Source organism: Equus przewalskii, chromosome 7, assembly GCF_037783145.1.
Source record: "Equus przewalskii isolate Varuska chromosome 7, EquPr2, whole genome shotgun sequence".
In the NCBI taxonomy this organism is placed as follows: Eukaryota; Metazoa; Chordata; class Mammalia; order Perissodactyla; family Equidae; genus Equus; species Equus przewalskii.
The window spans coordinates 74,101,093-74,123,135 of NC_091837.1; the positions used below are offsets into that span (position 1 = coordinate 74,101,093).

Sequence of the window (22,043 nt, forward strand, 5' to 3'; positions counted from 1 at the left end):
TTTCACCCGGCTCAGGTGAGCACCAACGGCTTCTCCCAGAAGGAGTGGCATCCTGCCTTGTGCTTTTGTGTATCTGCCCAGAACCCAGACCTGTGCTTGACAGGGAGAAACTACAGAGCAAGCTTTGGTGTGTTAAGGCACTGTCTATATTCCAGAAATATCAAGCAGATAGAGACCAGGAGACAGTGTAGGTTATCCAGTCCAAACTCTTCACTTTGAGAGGAATGCCCAGAAGCTAGAACGAACCTGGGCAAGTGCTGGGCGTGTGCAGGCCAGTGCAAAGGACTTTCACCCAGTTACCTCACCCGACGGTGCATTAGAGGTAAAGCAGAGATTATACAAACTCAGGTCTGGGCTCTGCGCTAACACGAAAACTTTTCACTTTCCATTTTCTGACTTTCAGTTTGACTTTCTTCTTTGATGTGTCTAACTCACATTTTGTTAATAGCTATCCCATTTTTACATATTTTATTTCCAGTTGGAGGAAAGAAAATCATATTCTCCAATGGCATTTTACTCTTCATATTTTCTGCATCATATCATCAATCTTACTTTTAATTTTCCCTGAGAACCAGGTTTTCTTCTTTCCTGGTCTCAAATAGCTTTATGCTTGTCTCTCAATATAGTATGAGAATAGTTAGAGGGTACAAGCTCTAAACCCAGGCAGCCAGGTCTTGAAACCTAGCTCTCTCACTTATTCTGTGACCTTTGGCAAATTACCCTGCTTTTCTGTGCCTCACTTTCCTCGTCTAGAAAGTGGAGATAAAAAAGACCACCTAGGGGCTGGCTCCGTGGCTGAGTGGTTAAGTTCATGTGCTCCACTGCGGCAGCCCAGGGTTCGGATCCTGGGCGCGGACATGGCACCGCTCGTCAGGCCACGTTGAGGCGGCATTCCACATCCCACAACTAGAAGGACCTGCAACTAAGATATACAACTGTGTACGGGGGTGGGGGTTGGGGAGATAAAGCAGGAAAAAAACCCGAAAGATTGGCAACAGTTGTTAGCCCAGGTGCCAAGCTTTAAGAAAAAAAAAAAAGACCACCTACTTCATAGGTCTAGTGTGAATAGTGAATAGATTAAAATATGAAATACACTTAGCTTGGTACCAGGCAAATATTCAATAAATGTTCGCTGGTGTTGTCAATCCGTCTGAGGATAATGGTGAATTCTTAAGTCAAGGATGGTTTTTCTCCTTGCCACCTAGCATTTTTCTGGCCTTTTCTCTTTCTTTAATTAAGAATTGATAAATATTCAGAAAATTACAACTGATATTGACATTCAACTAGGAAATATGTTACAAGATAATTAAAGTCTCTTAGAAAGTATTATTATATTATTATACGGTTACCTCAAAGCTGAATAGAGTTTGGGGGTTGAGTGGCATAAAAATCAAAGTGCACGTAGAAAGATCCTGCAGTGATGGGAATTGAAGGTCAAGTGGGAGATAAAAGGATTTGCTTTCCCTCCTGTGAGAGCAACAGAGTGAATATCTATTAGCTGGCTAGGTCAGATTATAAGGGCATTAATTACATTAATGCCCTTAAAGTGAAAGTAGTTTAAAAAATTTTAGCTATTTTTTTAAATTATGGGGACTACCTTAGTAGCAAAATTAAGATTTAAAAAAAATCTGCAGTATTCATTTTAGTGAATGAATACTTTTTTTGTATATTGTAATTTACATGGTCCTTCAGATTCTCACAGACCCTTTTCCCCAAGGACACCTTAACACATATGCATTTAAACCAATTGCTGTTGCCAAATGGGCCAGCTTATCCTGGTGCTGGGGGTGATTCAGGGCAGGAGGGTAAATCCAAATACCTCTTCAGTTCTCTCTTCTTTCTGGGAGAGTGTTCTTACCATGCCAAGATTTCTCATGAAAATGGCAGCATCTCACAAAGAACATGCCCTGCCGCCATTTTCTCCCTAGAATAGCATCGTGGGTGGCAGAACTCCCACTGAACATGGAACCACTAACAAAGGATGGAGGCTCGCTTCTGCCACTTGGCAGGTGTGTACCCTTAGGAGAATCTTCCAAACTTATTGAAAATCAATTTCTTCATCGATGAAATGGGAATATCAAAACTTGTTTCTAAAGCTGTTTGGAAGGTAATCTGACATCATGGACATGAAGCACTTTGCAGCTGTCAAAGATCATACCAATAAAGAGTGGTATTATTTACTCCTTTTGGGGGATGAAGAACTACTGGGATTTTCAACTCTCGGTGCCGTGTGGTTCTGTTATTCTAGAAGAATGAGAAGTGATCCACTGTGGTGAGTAATAGCGGCTTCTTGAACAGACACGGGTTTGAATTCCAGTTCCATGTGTAAAGTGTCATCTCATCAAGGCCCTTAATCTGTCCAAATCTTGGATTCCTTAACTGTAAGTTGGAGATAATAGCTGTATATACTTTATAGAGCCTATAATGTTAAAAAGATTAATATTCTTCAGTAGAATAATAGTACCATATAGTAAGTGCTTACCATGTGTCACTAGTAGCAAAATATTATTATGATTTTCATTTTAAATGCCTGGATTATTCATAATTTGATTCAGGACTCCTCCTAGACAAAATTGTGGAGCAGGGAATATTTGTTTTCAGTGACACTTCACCCTCTTCTAGAATCCATTTTCCATTTTCATTCCACCATATCAACTCAACTGGATGTCCCCACTAGGATCTGAGTTTGTTCTCTATGGGCATCAGTTGATGCTCTGCACTGCCTCTGCCTCCCAACACCAACATCAGAGTGACTTCCTATTAGGGGCCCATTGCCTCTGGCCTTGTGAGCAGACCAGGAACAGTCCAATATATTTGCATTTAAAAGTGGTCTTCAATGCTATAGCTCAAGGTAGTCACTGATGCTGGAAAGTTCTGGCATTTGGACATACTTATAAATAAGTTATTTTTCCTAGGACATAATAATAAGTCTCCTGTATTCTCAGATGTCCTGCTTCTCCTTAGGTCATGATTTACTGTGCTTGTTAGAGGACAGGATCCTTTTTTATGCTTTTGTCTCAAACTCATTTCTAACTCCAATTCTTGGTGCAATAATGGCCATTTCTCATTGTCTTCATTGTATATTGATCTTGCTTCCCCGTGGCTCCTAGCTAGTTTAACTTTGCCTATAAAGATATGGAATGTATTTGTCCTCCTTACTTACCATCTACAAGCCTATCATTAATCTCCATTCTATTCACCTAAAAGAATAAAATGATATTTCAGAGAAAAAGCTTTCCAAGATGGATTATGGCGGATTAGCAGACCCAAAAGCAACTATGGCGTATAATGATCTGTTATGGACTGAATGTATCCTCCAAAATTCAGATTTTGAAATCCTAACGCTCAATGTGATAATATTAGGAGTGTGGCCTTTGGGAGGTGATTAGGTCGTGAGAGTGGAGCCCTCATGAATGGAATTAATGTCCTTAGAAAAGAGACCCCTGAGAGTTCTCTCTTCCCTTCCACCATGCGGGGGTGCAACTAGAAGACAGCTGTCTATGAACCAGGAAGGGGGTTCTCACTGGATGCAGAATCTGCTAGCACCTTGATTTTGGACTTCTCAGCCTCCAGAACTGTGAAAGATAAATGTTTGTTGTTGAAGTCCCCCAGTCTATGGTGTTTTTGTTATAGCAGCCTGAGCAGACTAAGACATTGACTGAAATTAAATTATTGGTGGAAAAGTCACAAGACTCTGGTGCAGAGAATGGTGATGGTGACTTCCATGAAGCATGAGAAGCCCGCAGGGACAGTCATCCGGGATTTCCTCCGTTACTCTACACCTGAGTCACAAGCTGCTGTCCAGGAACTTCCCAGCAACCTCCAAGCCAGCGAGAACCAAGAGGAAAGAGAAGTAAAACCTGGATTGGAAAATTGCATTTTCTACATTGTTCTGGTTGGCAAAGCCTCAGCAACAGCCAGTGGACACTGGAACACAACCATAGCCTGTTTTATAGCTAGATTAATTTTCCCAGGAAATTTTGATAAGTGCTTCTGGTTAGGAGCCACTACTTCAAGCTCCGCAGCTTAGATATGTGTGGGCATAGCTCTACTAGAGAGAAGTCTTAAAGGGGTTTGTGCCTTACGTTATTACTCCTTGCCATTTTCAAGAACGCTGGTTCCTCTACTCAGTAGGATGTGAAACACCAGTCAATTCCAGGGGAGCTTTACCAAGCTGGGATGCAGGGACCAGACTTTCCTAAGGACCAGCTTTGGACACCACTGCTTGACAATTTTCATTTGGTTGCCCACATATTTATCTTGTTACTGACATTGGGGTCATAAAAAGAACATTTAAAAATAATCTATGTTCCCGAGGAGTTTTAGTCCGGGGTGAAAAACGTAGATGGCCAGTATCTGTGTGATTAAAGTGGTACAAACCAAGAGCTCTGTGGGTTTGGGGAAATCAAAGAAGACTTCACGGAATAGGCAGCATTAGAGCTAAGCCATGAAGAATGTTTAAGATTGTCATTTTTGGGGTTTTGATTTGTTTATTTTTCTAATTTAAATGAAATACATGTTCATTTTGAAAAATGAAATTGGAGAGTTTATTGAAGTATGTGGGAACAGGAGGGGAAAAATTAACCAATTTTCTTACCACCAGAAGCAACCACTATTAACATTTTCCTTTCTTTCTTTTCTGCATTTTAAAATACTTGAGACCATATCTCACTTTGGTCATGTTTATCAAGATTTTTAAAAATGCTAACAGCCTTTAACATAGTAGCTCTGCTTATAGAATCCACAAAGAGTATAATTAGGAATGTGGATAAAGACTCATGTACAAAGATATGCATCATAGCATTTTTATAAATAGTGGAGTACATAGAAACAATCTAACTGCCCCCAAAAGAGAAATGATTAAGAATGACCACTAGGAAAATCTTTGAGGAGATAGGACTTACCTTGGACAGGAGACCTGAAAATAGGCCCCCTGAAACTGGAAGGTGAAGGAGGTAAGGATGGGGGGGGGGTGTACAGTGGTGTAATATACAGCAAGTTATAGGAGCACAGAACAGGGACAACACATGAAATTATCATCAGACATTGCTCCTTAACTTGAATATGGTTACTAGGTTAGTTCCTGTCAAACAGGAGAGAAAGGACCAATATTGAGGCCCATTTGAGAACACTGAAGTGGAGAGGTTCAAGACTACCTGGTAATAGCTTAGCTCACAGCTTAGATTTCCAATCACCTCCTGCCAGGTCTGGATCTCCCAGAGATTCCTGCCAGTTAAAAGAAAGGAGAGCAGCCCTGCTTCTGAACCCTGGATGTACCAGTTCTTCTATGTACACTAATTTACAGCATCAATTCAATTTGAAATAACATGGTATTTCATGCACAGACTACTCTCCGTACTCTCTAGTCTCTTCTCATCCATCCTCCCCACTGCACATTTCATTGACCAGTTTCCATTACTACATTACCTACAGGTCTACATCAGAAGGCCCTTAATCTCTTAGGATCCTCTAAGTCAGGGAGCCTTACCCAATAGCATGGAGTTCCTCTCTTACTCACCCGTCTCCTTGTTGACAACATACATGTTAAAGCAGGAGTGACAACATGCTTTTAGGTATTTAGGGACATATACGTTAAAGCAGGAGTGAGAACATCTTGTTAGGGACACTCCTCATATGTCCTAGGTCCTCTGAAAAAATTTAAAACCACGTCATAAGGACAGAACTTCATTCCTAAACCCTGGTCAAGCATCTCCCTAATGCAGCTATTTGCTCTGAATTAAAAATAAATGTCCAATGAATATTGTCAGCAGCATGAACATTTGCCCTCTTCTAGAATCCTTCCTTCCCTCTGCTTAGTATCCATGAATATTTCTTATGACTGCCCTTGCCTTCAGTTGGGAGACATCTTTTGGCCTCCACTGAAGGTGGCTGTGGGAAACAAAAGACTCCTGGGAAAAGAGATTTTCAGCCTCTTGTACAAGAAATCTGTAGACTAGGATATCAGGAATCTTCTACAGAGGGATATGTTTATTCAGTCTGATCTAATACCTCCTAACCATCTTACCTCCTTTTATGTAATTAAGTACACATTTCATTAAGAACGCTTCATTCTTGCATTCCAGTCTAATTTCATTGCTTCACTTACATTGCATTAATGAATACCTAAGTAGAATATGTGGCTTTCTATATGGTGTGAACGCTTACTAAAGCTCCAGTTTTACTCTCCTCCCTCAACATTTTATGTTAGTTGTCACAACTTACACCTTTTTACCTTGTGGATCCATTAACAAATTATTATAGTTATAGTTATTTCTAATACTTTTGTCTTTCAACCTTATACTAGATTTATAAGTGACTTATGCACCACAATTACAACATAAGAGGATTCTGATTTTAACTATATATTTGCCTTTACCAGTGAGATTTGTACTTTCATACATTTTCCTGTTACTAATTAGCATCCCTTCACTTTAGCTTGAAGAAATTCCCTTAACATTTCTTGTAAACTCGGTTTAGTGGTGATGAACTCTTGCATTTGTGTTTGCCTGGAAAACTCTTTCTCTCTTCTTCAATTCTGAAGGACAGCTTTGCCAGGTAAAGTATTCTTGGTTGGCAGTTTTTTTCTTTCAGTTCTTTGAATGTTTGATGCCACTCCCTTCTGGCCTGCAAAGTTTCTGCTGAAAAATCTGCTGATAGTCTTACGGGTTTTCCCTTGTCCATAACAAGTTGTTTTTCTCTTGCTGCTTTTAAGATTCTCTCCTTGTCTTTAACTTTTGACATTTTAATTATAATGTGTCTCAGTGTGGATCTTTTTAGATTCATCTTATTTGGAACTCTCTGGGCTCCCTGGATCTGGATGTCTGTTTCTTTCCCCAGGGTAGGTAAGTTTTCAGTCATTTCTTTGAATAAGCTTTTTGCCTCTTTCTTTCTCTCTCCTCTCCCTCAGGGACCCCTATAATTTGAATTTGGTCTGCTTGATTGTGTCCCATAAGCAGGAGCAATGCTCTTAATCACTCTACCGTGTGGCCTTCTTTCCATTGATGGATCAATGAACGGATTCCTCAGTAGGCTTCCATACTAACAGGGACTGAAGGAAAGGGTCACATTGAAAAAAACATATGATTGATGCTGTCTTTTCATCTGCGGCATACCCAGACTTTTACCTGTAACTTTTTTTTTGGAGTTCAGCAGAATGCAGAGATTTTGGACAAATGAAACTGCCCTTAGATTCCTTCTTCTAGGTAGCCATTTTCTCTGTCTTCTTATACATATTATTTTTTCCTCCCAAGTAGAATAAATGAGAGGATACAGTCATGATAATAAATGCATTCATACAGTCAATGGTTATTGAATTCCTATTATATATAAGGGATGTGCTAAAACTTTTACGTGGAATTAGAATGGAGTGTGGACAGACTAATTAGACATAGTGCTTTCCTTTAAAGAACTGACAGTTTTCAGGGAAGGGAAGACATAGAAATGACCAACTGCACCAGAGTGGGGTTGATTGTAGTGATATATGCATATCAGTGCCTCTCCACTTGGGGCAGTTTTTCCCCCTTGGGGATATTTGGCAATGTCTGAAGACAATTTTTTATTATCACAACTGAGAGAGAATGTTATTGGCATCTAGTTGGCAGAGGTCAGGGATGGTGTTAAACATTCTATAATGTGCACTCCCCAAAATTATCCCCAAATGTCAACAGTGCTAAAGTTGAAACACTTTCATCTATTGATAAAGTGCCCTAAGAGCACTGAGGAAGGAGAAAACAGTTTCTGATGGTGGAAATGTGGGAAGGGGGGTATTTGATTTTTGTCTTGAGAGTTGGGTGGGGTTTTAACAGGCAGAGATTTGGGATTGGGATTTCCAAGTAGAAAAAAACATGAATGCCATAGAATGTTGTGTATTTGGGGAATGTTGGGTAGGCTGGTTAATAATTAAAGAACAATTGTCAAATAATTGTAAATTAACAGGGTATTACCAAGTCATTTTACAAGGTACGTCTAATTTCAAGCCCTGTGTTGGGTTGGAAAGGAGCCTTCTAATGGAGTGAAAGGACTGCTGTGGCTTTCACCTAGAGATGCAGCTCAAGGAGTGGGCGGGTAGGTCTCCTCTACCACCGCAGCTATGCTTGGTTACTTCCCAGCCCAAGGGGTGTTCTTCTGAAAGAATGCTACAAGCTTTCCGGGTGAGGAAGCAGAGTGCTGTCCTTAGGAACAATAACAATCATGATCTATGTCTTTGAGTGTGGAGGTTTATGGTGCTTTCAGAGCAGATGCTCTCAGCTGGAGAGCTAGCTTTAAGGGGAAGCTTTACTCTCATGGAAGTCATTTTCTGCCAGGTTTCCTGCCCTACACAATGGTTCTAGATATTTATGGCATAGAATTGGAGCATTAGTTATTTTCACTTGTCATTATTGAATGATTTCACAGATAATCAGTGTGTTTGCTTACAAGTACAAGTCAACTTGCTTTCTGAGGATCCTCTCCCCAGCTGAATAAATGATCAGTAAGCAACTCCATACAATAGCCTCATAATTATGTTAAACCCCGGGTGGAACCAAGACTGAGCTAATTCACCATTTCCCATCACAAGTGTCTCTCCTCATTCCAGATTCAAATCTGAACTTTCATCCTGAATTGTTTGTGAAGAGCAACTGTGTTAATTTCCTATTGCCACTGTAAACATTACCACAAACTTAGTGGCTTAAAACCATACAAATGTATTCTCTTACAATCCTGGAGGCCAGAAGTCCAAAGTGAATCTTATGGGGCTAAAATCAAGATGTTGGCAGGGCTGGTTCCTTCTAGAGGCTCTAGGAGAGAATCCAGTCCTTGCCTCTTACAACTTAGAAAGGCTGCCAGCACATGGCTGCATCACTCCCATCTCTGCTTCTGTTGTCACATCACCTTCTCCCTCTCACCTCCTGCCTCCCTTTTATAAGGACCCTTGTGATTACACTGACCTGCCGTGACAATCCAGGATCAGCTCCCCATCACAAGATCTTTAACTTAATCATATCTGCAAAGTCCTTTTTACCATGTGAGGTAACATATTCATAGGTTCTGGGGGATTAGGATGTAGACATCTTTGGGGGGCCATTCTTTAACCTCCCACAGCACCAAAGAAGCATGTTGTATACTCAACTGTAATTCAGTCTGAGCAATCCTTTGTAGCTGGCTCTTGCAGGAGGCCACAGAACAGTTTACTAAAGTTATAGATGGAGGTGGGGAAAGATCTCTCTCAATGCCCCCCTTGGATTTTTTGCATTTGCACTTTAGCTAAAAAGTGTCCTTCATTCTGGTTGACAGACACACAGACAGGTACTAGAGTCAGCAAGGCCCTGCAGCTACATACCTGACCTGGTTTGCCTAAGGGGCTCAGCATGATGTTGTGGTGGCATTGAGCCATGCACCACTGCTGAATGTGGGCAAGATTGCTTTCCACTTGCTCAGATAGAAGCATTTAGAGGATTTCCCCAGCCCAATACTCACTCCCAGAGCAGAGGAGAAAGAAGAAAAGCAAGGGAAAGAAATAGAAAAAGGAATAATGAATTTCCCCTGTTATATTGAGCGCTGAGAAGATTGATCTGTTTGAAGACCTTGTACCATGATCACTCTACTCTCCACTACAGGACAAAAGGGAAATCGAGGGCCAGGGAGGTTCTATTCCTTTATCTGCCCAACAGGCAGATCAAGATTGGGAACCCAGGTCAACTCAATAGGGTTAATTCAAACATTCAAAATTTACTCAACACAGGTATTATAATGACAATAAATTGTCAGTGATATCAACAAAAATAAAATCTAAATACACTGATAAAATCTCTTTCCTGTAGTTCCTCAGAGGTAAAATGGAAGGTGGATAGAAAGTCTTTGTAGATTGAGGAAAGTAAGGATTGTTTAGAAAACAGTATAGCGGGATAGATTATTTTTATTAATTTTGTGGTTATGTCTTTTTAAAAAGATGTTGGAAAATGTTTCTTGAGTATTCACCATGAGCAAAACACTGAACTAAAATTTGGAATTAATCTCACCAAAATAGTCTTCTGCTTGGCCCAGAGTGAAGCCTGGCATTGGAACCATCTATAAGTAGCTAGTGGCTTCCTCTCCCTTAGAATATCATCATCCAAAAAAGGAAAATGAAAACCATTGGTTAATTTGGGGGTGAAATGTTTAGAAAATGTTAAAAAAAAAAAAACATACGTACTCAGTTGACAGTCACAGAGCTTTGAAGATCGTAAGCAAGTTGAGTGCTTCCTTAGAGGCACCAGCTTTCAGCCTCTGTGGACTCATCTCAGTCCGCAGTCACTTCAGAGCTGATGGTTCATCTGAAATCCAGGAGTCCTCCAAAGAGCCTTTAGGGAAACATTAACAATATTAGTTTGTGAGAAGCACATGAAGACAAAGAATAATTCTTCTGAACAACACAGGTAGTCAAATCACAGAATCGTAAATAGAACCAAGCTTTTGGGGCTGGCCCCATGACTGAGTGGTTAAGTGCATGCACTCTGCTTCAGTGGCTGGGGTTTGCCAGTTCAGACTTTGGGCATGGACCTACACGTGGCTCATCAAGCCATGCTGTGGCAGTGTCCCACATAGAAGAACTAGAATGACCTATAACTACGATATTTAAGTGTGTACTGGGGCTTTGGGGAGAAAAAAAAGAGAATTGGTAACAGATGTTAGCTCAGGGCCAATCTTCCTCACCAAAAAAAGCATACTTTAAAAAAAAAAAAAAAGCCAAGCTTTACTACACATAGAAAACCATGCTAACCAGTGTGACTAGTATAAGTTTCAGATTTGGTAGTGGAGGGTGCTTCTAAACATTTGTGAAGCGTGTCACCAAAAAGATCTGGCCAAATCAGAATAAATTTGCCCAAATTTTCTGATAAAAGAAACCATTTTTAAACAATAAATCTTGAGCTACAAACCAAAGGTTAGAGAATTTGAAGTAAAGTCCTTACCGACTCTTCCTGGATGCACCTTCCAGCCTGTTGTTGGTGAACTCTAGTCAGGAGGAGGTTGCTAGTTCATTTCTTTTTCTCTTTTTTTCCCTCCAACTATATATTATCCATGATAATTGGCTTTTTTAAAAGTCTAATTTGTTCCTTAAAGACAAACAATTACTGTAAGAAAACTTTACACAGCCTGTTGGCAAAAACCACGCATATCTGCCTCTGAGTAATCTCAATTTGTACTCCTGATTTCAGTTTGGACCTGACGTTTTATGGATCCTCCACCGCCCCCCCCCCCCCCCGCCCCCGCGGTAAAGTTGGCAAAACAGAGTTAATCAGCTACTTCATTATGTCTTTCAATATTAAAATAATTTTGCTAAAATTAAGAGGTTGGTGCCAGAAAACTCTAAAACTTGGGACAACCTGAAATCAACCAGTGAAGGCAAAGCCATTTCTGGTTGGGAAACTGAGGAAGGCAGGAGACAATCCTGGTTCTGAGATGGAGTCTGAAGGACAGTGGACTCCAAGCCAGGTTCTGCCCAGTGGCCTCGGCACCAAGGTTTCTCAGCAGTTCCAGGAGACAGCTCTGCTTAGGGACTCTCCCCTCCCACTCCGGCCCGCCTGGCTGTCCTCCACACCTGGGCCTCCAGAGACCCTCAGGCCTTCTGGGAAACGAAAAGTGGCATTTGCTAAATTGTTTAATACCTGATGTCTCAATTGCTGTCTTTAATAATCCTGAGTACCACAGAGGTGATTAGAGGAAACCCTACCCATTGAGCAATATCTTCCTGCTGGAATGTGCCGGCTCAGCAGTAATCCTACCTCAGCCTTCCGTAGAGGCGTTTTCATTTGAAGATCAAAAGAACGGCTCCCTAAGCACCTGCTGATAAGTGGGAGTCATTAGAGCTCCCAGCCCAACCCTCTGCTTTGTGGAAATAGCAATCATACTCGTTACTCTGTGAAAGACACTTCTCTAAATGGCATAAAGGCACTAATGAGAGAAGAGAGGCCTTCCCCTGGAGACACTATTTTGCCTTGTTGGGGAGAAAGGGAATCTTAACAGGTCTAAATACTTCTGTGAGCCCCAAAGCAGTCCCAATCAGCCTCAGGCTGAAGTCAGTTGGCCTTAACAGAAATTCAAGTGTCTGTCATGTTTATATACATACTATATCTTAATACATACATATATACTATATATACACACTATATATATTTATATATGTACACTCTATTTTAATAGTATTTTCTTAATTAGAAAAATAAAATTTGTTCAAAGAAAAGACTATTTGGAAAATAGCGAAAGAAAGAAAAACTTATTCACATTATCAGTGGCAAGCACAACAAACATTTTGGTATGTGGTTCTTTAGCCTTTTTTTTTCTTTGGTCCATAGGTATCATGTTTTATCCCCCAAAATACATAATAAGTCCTCCCTTTTTAAGATCAATTTCTTTTTACCCACTTAGCAATGTATCATAAACTCTACCCACGTCCAAAACAATATTATCCTACAACATGGTATTTTTAAATAGCTTTAAAATATTCCATTGTAAGGATGCATTGTAGTTTAACCAATTCCCTATTTTTAGACATTTGTGTTGATTTCTACTTTTATGATATTTAAAAATACGTATACTATAATAAACATCTTTAAACACATGAATAATTTTTAACATAACATAAATCCCATATCTAAAATTTCTGGGTTAAAGTTTATGTACATTTTTAAGACTTTTAAAACATCTTACCCAATTGTTCTTCAGAAACGTGGTACTAATTTTCTTCCCCACAAAAAATATGTGTCTAGTTTCTTTATACCATTGCTAAAACTAGAGTATTGTGTTTAAATCTTGCCCAAGTGGATACAAGATCAAGTAAACTTCAATTGTCTAAGTGTTTTTACTTAATTAATAGTAGATTAGACATGCTTTCATGCTAGTTTGTGCTATTTCAGGTTTATTTATTACATATTTTTTTAAGAGAACTGGCCTGTTCATGTCTTTGCCCATTTCATGGGGTCTTCATTTTTTCTTATTAATTTGGAAGTGATTTTTAAACATTGAAAAGATAAATCGTTTGCCTGTCAAATATGTTGCAAATGTTTCCTCACGCTGTAATTTATATTTTGATTTAGTTATTGTGACTTAAATTCAGAAGCTTAAAACCGTTGTTATCTACAGATCTTTTATCTTTTCTTTAGGTTTCTGCTGTTAACCTACGCCTTTCCAGTTTCTTTCTCCAACACTAAAGATTATATAAAAATTCAGTTTCTTCTCCTTTAATGTGCCATGTATTATTACTATAACTTTTAATTCATTAGAATTTATTTTGGTAGATTTTATAGGATAATGTCCAATTATCTTTATTTTTGAAAGACTAGAAGTTTAAAAACTTAGAGGTCCTGAAAGGCAAACGTGCACGCTCTAGAAAAGATGGCCTAATGGTGGAAAGGTCTGTGAGTTCTGCGTTCTGGTCTATCTACGTCAGATGTGCCCCAGTGTATGCGGTGGGCGAGTCCTTAACCTGTATCTCTAAGTTTCAATAATACCTGCAGAGTTGCCATGAGGATTAAAGGAAATAATACTTTAAAAAATAGAAGTACCAGTATTGTCTTCTTATCTCAGGGGATTTGGGACAGTGGGGGAGTGTGAGGACACGGAACTCCATTTTTCTTTTGGAAGCTTCATTCTAAGGAAGGCACTTGCAGAGAAATAAGATAGGTGGAAAGAAGGGGGAGATTTGGGGTTAACAAAAAAGAACACGTGGTTCTTTTCCTCATCCACTTCCCCGTTTTGAACAAGAAAAGGATTTGACTGCATCCTGAAAGATGTTTGGCCTGTGTGTTTCCTTATAGATGTGCTCTTCCCCGGCCATGCGGATGCTCAGTAACTACTGGACTGAACGGAAAAACTGAGTCCTCTCGTGTGTTATTCAAGGCTCTGCTCTCTTTTCCTACCCCTTCTCCTGCTTGCACGGCTCCTTCATAAATGTAGGGGTTTTGTTTTGTTTTCATAGACCACCTGGCTGTATCAAGTGACAGAGGAGGTTTTAAAAATATGTACGGAGACAATATTTGTGTAATTTGGCTATTTCGAAAAGAGCTCTTCCCTGAGAAACTTTGAAAGTATTAAACAGCGCTCTCATAAAAATGTATGATTAAACATGTTTTAATTATAAGGGGGTATGTCCTTATTACACCAGAACAAATAGTTTAGTTTGTAGATTCTCTTAAGTCAGTCAGTTTTATGCTATTATGTTACGCACTACTCCCATATGCAATGATACTTTTCAGGGAAAGAAAAGTGTTTTTCTGTTATGTTACGGTCATTTTTTTCCAAGATAGAGGAAATGCTGTTAGTATCAAGCCATTTTCATTCATGTTAGGTATTCGTTCTAAAAGAAGCATTTTCATGTTTATTTTTAAAGGGATGAGCTTTGCCCTGAAAAACACACACAAAAAAATTCTATGAGGAAATATTTTACATGTTACTCTATCAATAGATGTTTCTGAAAGCAGTAGGCGGTTCTGAAAATACACCTTAGTGGAGGAGGGGAGACATCTGGTGGCCACCAGTTGGAAAGAACGCAGTCACCAGGTACCAGCTTTAGAGAAAGTTTTCACTACAAGCATCTTCCTAAGACAATAATGAATAAATAAAAACGATAGAGGGAAAGTAGATTAAAATTCTTATTGCTTACTGCTTTGCCTTTGTTAGCAACAGTTAAAATTATTTTAAATGAGATTGAATTTAACAATTGTGTATGTATATATTCCTCTAGCTAGCTAGCTCCTCTAAATTATTTTAATACTATTTTTAGCCCAGATGTAGGTATTAATACATTTTTGGAGAAATAAAAACAAATGACGAGCTATTCAAGAATATGAGGGAAAAGCTTTCTCCTAATCTGCTTTTTGTATTGCTATTGGCAATCTCTATCAAGGTTTAAAGTGCACACAGAGAAAAGGCAATTTCACTTCTAGTGAGTATATTACTCACATACTGACAAAAGTGCGTAAAGATAAATGAAAACCTAGAAACAACTTGGATTTCCATTGCTAGGAGACTGATTAAATACATTAGAATATGTTGTAGGGGAGGAAGACATTTTTTCTACCCATTCTGGGTCCTTCTGGCTGGACAACAAATTAAATTCACATGAGACAGAATAACAGGAGAAAATTAACCAAAACTTTATAACATGTGTACATGGGAGAGGCTCAGGCAAACTGAGCAACTCACCAAAATGGCAGAAGCTCTCACCTTAAATACCAGCCTCAGCTAAATACAAAGGTGGATGTTGGGGGTGGGGGGAGTCAGTTATGGGAGATTACCAGACAAGGGCAGTAAACAAGGGTAAGGTCATTATGCAGATTTAAGTCCTGCCCTTCTGCATTGATAAGAGTTTCCAGAGAAAAGGTCATCCCCCTTCTTCCTGGTACAGAGAGGGAGACACCTTTACAGATGGAGATTTCCTTTACAAATGTAAATGTCTCTTAACAAAGGGTAAGTAAATTCTACTTTTCAGAGTTTCTTTCCTGTTTGCAGTTTTTAAAAGTAACCAGCCCACAATATTCTTCATGCCAAAGAGACACATCTTGGGGTGGCCAATTCTAGTCTCCCACAATGTCCATGTAATAAAACAAAACTGATACAAAGAATGAAATAGATCTATATTATCAGGAAGCTATTTTCTGAACCCATTATAGTGTTAAATCATGTCAAAAAGATATGTGTGTATGCAAATATTTGCTTAGGAGTTTACAAAATACATATTTTGACTGAATGCTAAATGATCAAGTATTAAAATCCATCCTCAGCTAATGCTGCAGCCACAGTCAAAGGTCTCCATCAAGAAAATGAATTTCTTGAATAAATGAAAAAATCTGATATTTTATCAAATATAATAATTAAATTTTTATCATTAAAATTTTAGTAGGAAAATATTAGAAGTTTAATATTAGAGGTAAAATAAGTTCTCAGCATCAACATGCTAAGTTGCTCTTAGGGTCACATTACCTCACATTTGTCACACTAAGGAGATGTTCATTTTCAAATGGTACATTTTATAATGTCATTTAACTTTTGAACAGCAGAATATAATTGAGGATAAAAAATGTTAAGTAATCTATTCTCTAGATGGACTGTTGCATCTGGGGTTTGTAACTAAAAGTCTATAGTAATCATTTTGATAAGAATTTTTCATAAATTTTAGGTGCCATATATTCAAAACTATAAGGAATTGTCTTAAAACATTTTGTGTGTGTGTGTGAGGAAGATTGGCCCTGAGCTAACATCTAATGCCAATCTTCCTCTTTTTATTGCTTAAGGAAGGTTGCCCTTGAGCTAACATCTGTGGCAATCTTCCTCTGTTTTGTATGTGGGATGCCACCACAGCATGGCTTGATAAGAGGTGAGTAAGTCTGTGCCTAGGATCCGAACCTGCAAACCCCAGGCTGCCGAAACAGAGCAGGCAAACTTAACCACTACACCACTGGGCAGGCCCCAAAGCATTTTTAATTTAGTTTGTTGGTTTGAAATTTGAATAATGAAAAGAAAAGAAAAGAAGGTTTTGGATTTCTCATTTTTCTCTATAATTTTTTGGATTATTTTTCTTTAAGCTTCTTAACATTTTTTATAATGTCTCAATTGAAGATGAAATTTCTATGTGAAAATTTTTTGCATCCTTTGGGGAATAAATTAAAAGGAAATGTCAATTTGTTGCTCTAAAATTTCTTGATGAGAAAAACTCCAAAATCATGAACATCAAACTTGGCAGAAAGCAAAATTTCCTCAGTTATTTAAATAAGACCTTTTCCTGGTTTAACCAAGAAGAACAATAGATATTTAAAAGGAGAAAAATTTACTGCACTTGTATGACACACAAGAAAGAGACACTTTAGGAACCCCTCTTCCACATTTGCGAAGCATTACATTTTCAGGGCTTTGTTCAATTCCATTCACATTATACAGACATATTAATAAAATATAATTCAAAAAGTGTCTGTTTTCATTGGAGGATAATTACACTTTAGCATGGAGTGATTGCATATTTTTGGTATTTTCTCCAATCCCTTTAAAAATTTCTGTTTATATTAATGTGAGAAAAAAGGAATTCTAATAAGAATTTTAATTGAGTTTGTCTTAAATAGAAGTTACTACTGATTATCTCAAATGTAGAAAAGATGCAATGGGAGTATTTTACCGAAGATGGAAACATGTGAGTCTCTGTTCCAAATTCTGTGTTCTCTTTACAGAGTGGTCACTTTTCAGAAGTTAGCCTGATTCCTTGGAAAAAGAAGGTATGCTAATATCAGAAGACTCTGAATTAATTCATTCTGCTTGAGCTTTGTAGGGGGTGTTTAAGACAAGACTCATGCTTCTATCTACCTGCATGGAGTCTAGTCCATTTCTGAGCACGTCTAAGAAGGAGATAGGATTGTGCTCTCATTTACCAGCAGGGTGCAGCAGGATAAAGCAGAGAAATGCAAGACGACAGACCTCATGGATGGGGCCCCCAACTGGAGACCTATAAAGTCAACAAAATATGACCTTTTAATATTCTGTAAGATGAACTAGAAGGAACACATAAAGCACTTGAGATAAAGCCCTCAGGCAATCGTTTGAGCTGTGAACTGACCTAGGACTGAATGAGCTGTATTTTTCACAGAACTATCTTATCCAGATTTGGATGTTTGGTGGACATTTTCTCAAAAATGAATTGATGTGGAAAGCAATGGAAAGCATTTGTGACCAAAGTTTTTTTAAATGAACTTTTAAGGGAAGATGTGAATTTTGGAAAACTTGAGAAGTAACAGCTTCTCCAAATATAAAGGGTGTTCTGATGATGTCGGTGGTGATATTAACACATGTGCTTTTAAGAATATTCTATAATGAAATGTTGCAACATTTAAAAGATCTGGATGACTCGGCGAGCCAATATTTTCAAAATGACCAATGCATCATGATACAAAATCATGTATGGGGAAAAGATCCATAGAAAATGCAAAATTGAGCTATGGTTTTTTAATATAATTGTACACAAAGTTCATTGATAAGACTTCAGATTTCACATTGTGGCTAACCTTTATGAAACTACCATCTGGGGAATTTTGGTGTATCTAGAATTGTGGGAGAATATCTACAATTATTTGAAATGGCTATTAAAATATTTCTCCCTTTATCAACTACACACCTGTTTTAGCCAGATTTTCCTCATTATACATCAACCAAGACAACATAAAAGGCAAATCAAATATTGAGGCATAAATGAAAATCCAGTTGCTTTCCACTCCTCTGAACATTAAAGAGATTTGCAAAACAATGCCAATCTTCTTACTTTGTGTGTGTGTGTGTGTGTGTGTGTGTGTGTGTGTAAAATTTAGTAACTGTTCATCAAAAATTATGCCGTCTATGTTAATATAGAATAGGCTTATTATTATTATTTTAAATGAATTAACAAACAAATATTTTCAAACTTCTTCAGTTTTAATTTTGAATGTGGTGAATTTGATAGATATAACCCACACAAACAAGAACTCCTGGGAATCCACAATAAATTTAAGGGTGTAAAATGAACCTGAAACCAAAAAGTCTAACTGCTGTTCCCTGCTCTTCCTCTCTCCTCCTAATACTCTGGCCCTGAATGCTGCTCAAGTCTCCAATTCTCCCTGTCTTGAATTCCACCTATATGAACATCCAGTTCTTTGATACTCTAATGAAGAGGGTAAGTCTTCAGCTATTAAGTCTAAAGAGGGTACTGTTATGGACCGAATGGTGTCCCTCCAAAATTCATATGCTGAAGTCCCTAACCCCCAGGGCCTCAGAACACGGCTGTATTGGGAGACAGGGACTTTAAAGAAGTGGTTAAGTTAAATGAGGCTGTTAGGGTGGGCCCTAATCCAATATGACTGATGTCCTTATAAGAAGACAGATTAGGACACACAGGGGTGCACATGCACAGAGGGACAACCATGTGAAGAGGCAGCAAGGGGGCAACTATCTGCAAGTCAACGAGAGAGGCCTCAGAGGAAACCAACCCTGCTGACACCTCGATCTTGAACTTCCAACCTCAACTGTGAAACAAGGAATTTCTGTGGTTTAAGCCCCCCCAGCGTGTGGTATTTAGTTATGGCAGCCCTAGCAAACTAATACAGGTACTTACGAAACTTCTTTGACTCATTAAATGCAGCATTGACAAACTCCCTCCAGTGCTTGCACACGCCACCCATCTACGCACGCACTCCTCCTCCCTCTAATGTCCCCTCACCCCAATCGTTTACCTTCCTAGTTCCTGCTCACCCTTCAGGACACAGGAAACTTCAGGAAAGTTACAAGTAACTCTCAGAAGTCTACTTGACCTGCCAAATCGACATTTTCTTTCTCCTCTTTGCTTCTCCAGCACCCAGTACCTCCCTTCTGTTATAGCATTTATCATCCATATTTTTTTCAATTTAATTATCTGCATCCTCCTCCAGCCTGCTCTGCGAGGGCAGTGTAGAAACCACAATATTATGACAGCATATATTCATCATATATTTTGATTTTACTCAACAATCTTATGTTCATTATCTCCCTATGACTTCACCGGTTTTACGATTTAGCTTCACTAGTATATAAGTGGCTTGATTTTGCTCACTAGTCCTTATTATCCAGAAAGTAGCAAGACATTTTACGTGGCTTTTACTCGACAGTTCCATTGGTAATTAGACCTCTGACTCCCACAGATCCATTTCTAGAAAGCAAGGTAAACTTAGCTTATTCTCCATCGGCAAGTACAATTTTTATCTGATTTCCCCTTCTTTTTTTCCAGGACTTATAAATTAGTATCGATATAACAAATATTTGAGAATGAAATGAATGCATTCAATTGTACTGGTATATACTTCATAAGTGATGACGCAAAAAAAGAGCATACAATGTAGAAAAAATATTATTCAGAAAATTTTTTATTTTAATCATCCTGATTATAGATTTTGGCCTTGCCAAGTGGGTTCAATTTTTTTTGAAATACTCCATTTCATGCCTTCCAAATTTCACACTCTGTAATGGACAACACAGATGTAGGGCAGACAACTTTTCCCTTCTTCCCTTACAGGTCCTTTGGCTGGTCTATTAATTAAATTGACATAAGACAGATTAATAAGAGAAAAACAAATTTAGTGTATATGGGAGCACCATAGAAATATGAGACTCCCCAGCAGTCAGGTATTTGAGGCTCATGTACCATTCTGAGCTAAGAAAGGGGTGAGGGTCTGGGGCTTCAAACGGGAGGAAGATAATTCACAGGAAGATGAGAAGAGCAAATGTTTGATGCAGATAAGTCTTCTGATACAAAAATTCTCTCTGATGATATTTCTCTTCCTGGTACAGGTTCCCTGTCCAAATTCTTTTAGGCAGTTAAAGGGGAGGTAAAAAGCTCTTCTTGAGTCTGCTGGGTCCCGATTGTCTTCAGCTCAAAATAATCCACATGCTGATATGGCACGTTCTGGGGTGGCATATTCTGCTCCGCCTCACAGCCTATTAAAATACTGTCAAGGAGAATTATGTTTACAGTGATAAATATCCAAAGTTGTAATGCTTATTTTGTATTAATTATGTTTATTTGAAATATAATGATAATATTATTCAGCCCAATAACACTGCAGTTTGAAATTCTACAGTGGTATATTCAACACTGTTCTCATCATTAATTCCTATTCCACCTGGCAAACTATGTTCATTCTTCCTGGCCCGACTCAAATTTCAGCTCCTCTTTGAAGTATGCCTCTACCCTGATGTGTGCTCATGTGGTGCTCACAGACATCATTATGATAGCACGACTCAGAGTGCACTGCTATTTGGTATTTACATGTGTATTTTCCTGCTGGTCTGTAAGCTCTCCTGGGGAAGGATCTAGTCATGTTTGTAAACCCAGCCCTCTAACAGGCTCTTATTGAATGAATAAAAGAATAAAAGTTTTTCCATATGCCAATCCAAAATCTTGGAGAAAGGACAACTAGACTTGGAGTGGAAGCCCTGATGGCTGGATTTTCTCTTTTTTGTAATGCAAGTACTGACTTAAGCGTTGATTGCTAAGGCATCTATTTCAAAGAGGCATCCACTTCAAGAGGGCTATCACAAATATACACATTGTCAGCCATATGACTAGCTAAAGAGCCACGCCACCTCCCCTCATTGAGGCTCCTTTGTTTTAGAGATCCTGGTTGATTTAGATAACTGGCCATTTGGACTGCTTGCTTATTTTTTCCTTTCCTTTTCTTTTCCTACACTTTAAATTTCTGCTCTTATGTTTTAAATTCACTGATAAAGACTGAGCCTGTGAAACCCTAGGCACCTACCCTCAACCTCAATAAAAGTAGAATCGCAGGCCCATGTTCTCTCTCTCTCTCTCTCTCTCTCTCTCTCTCTATTCATGACCCCATTGTGGGGTCCCAGGTGTGCTCTGTAATTTCCAGGTCTTGTAAGTAATAAACCTTTATTTTTCCAAAGTTTCTTGATGGTTATTGCTGAAGGGCATCTTGCAAGGGCTGATCCAACCACAACATTAGTTATTGGTAGGCCAAGAGTGGCACAAGTAAGACTTTATTTCCCAGCATCCTTTGCAGCAGGGTAGACATGTGACTAAGTCTTAGCAAGCAGAAATTACGCATACTACTTGCAGGCTCCGCCCAGAAACCTCCCATATGCACTCCTGGTGTTTTTTTCCCTTCTGGCTTATTAGGATGTCAACTCCCACTGTGAGCTTGGAAGCCATGTGTGAAGGCAGACCTACTGGAAACCAAGTGTAGCTGCTCTGTCTCCACCCGCATGCATTCACTTAGAACCATCTTCCACTGTTTCATGACTGAAAAATAAACTTGTATTATGTTAAGCCAAAATATGCTTGTATCTATTTTTTACTGTGGCCCAGCTAACCCTAATATACAGGTCAAAGAAGAAATTGACCTAGTCTAAATGATTTAGTTCTCTTTCCTGACTCAGGAAAAATTGGAGATGAACGTCTAGGGATTCATCCATTCATTCATTTAGCCAATATCAATTGAGTGCTCTCCATCTGCCACATTCTCTGCTGTATGCTGAAGAGACAACAGTGAACAAGGCAGAATCCATGTCTTCATGGGCCA

At 38.8% G+C, this 22,043-nt stretch overlaps 1 protein-coding gene across 1 annotated transcript in view; it reads left to right on the top strand.

Annotated features, from left to right (window-relative positions):
* Positions 1–21,793, top strand: part of LOC139084935 (dynactin-associated protein-like) — a 33,949-nt gene extending 12,156 nt beyond the window's left edge. Inside the window, exons 3-5 of the mRNA XM_070630333.1 lie at positions 17,175–17,219; positions 18,575–18,643; positions 21,641–21,793. Coding sequence (XP_070486434.1) covers positions 17,175–17,219; positions 18,575–18,643; positions 21,641–21,679 — 153 coding nt within the window. The 3' untranslated portion in view covers positions 21,680–21,793. The remainder of the gene's footprint in view (positions 1–17,174; positions 17,220–18,574; positions 18,644–21,640) is intronic.
* The last annotated feature ends 250 nt before the right edge of the window (positions 21,794–22,043 follow it).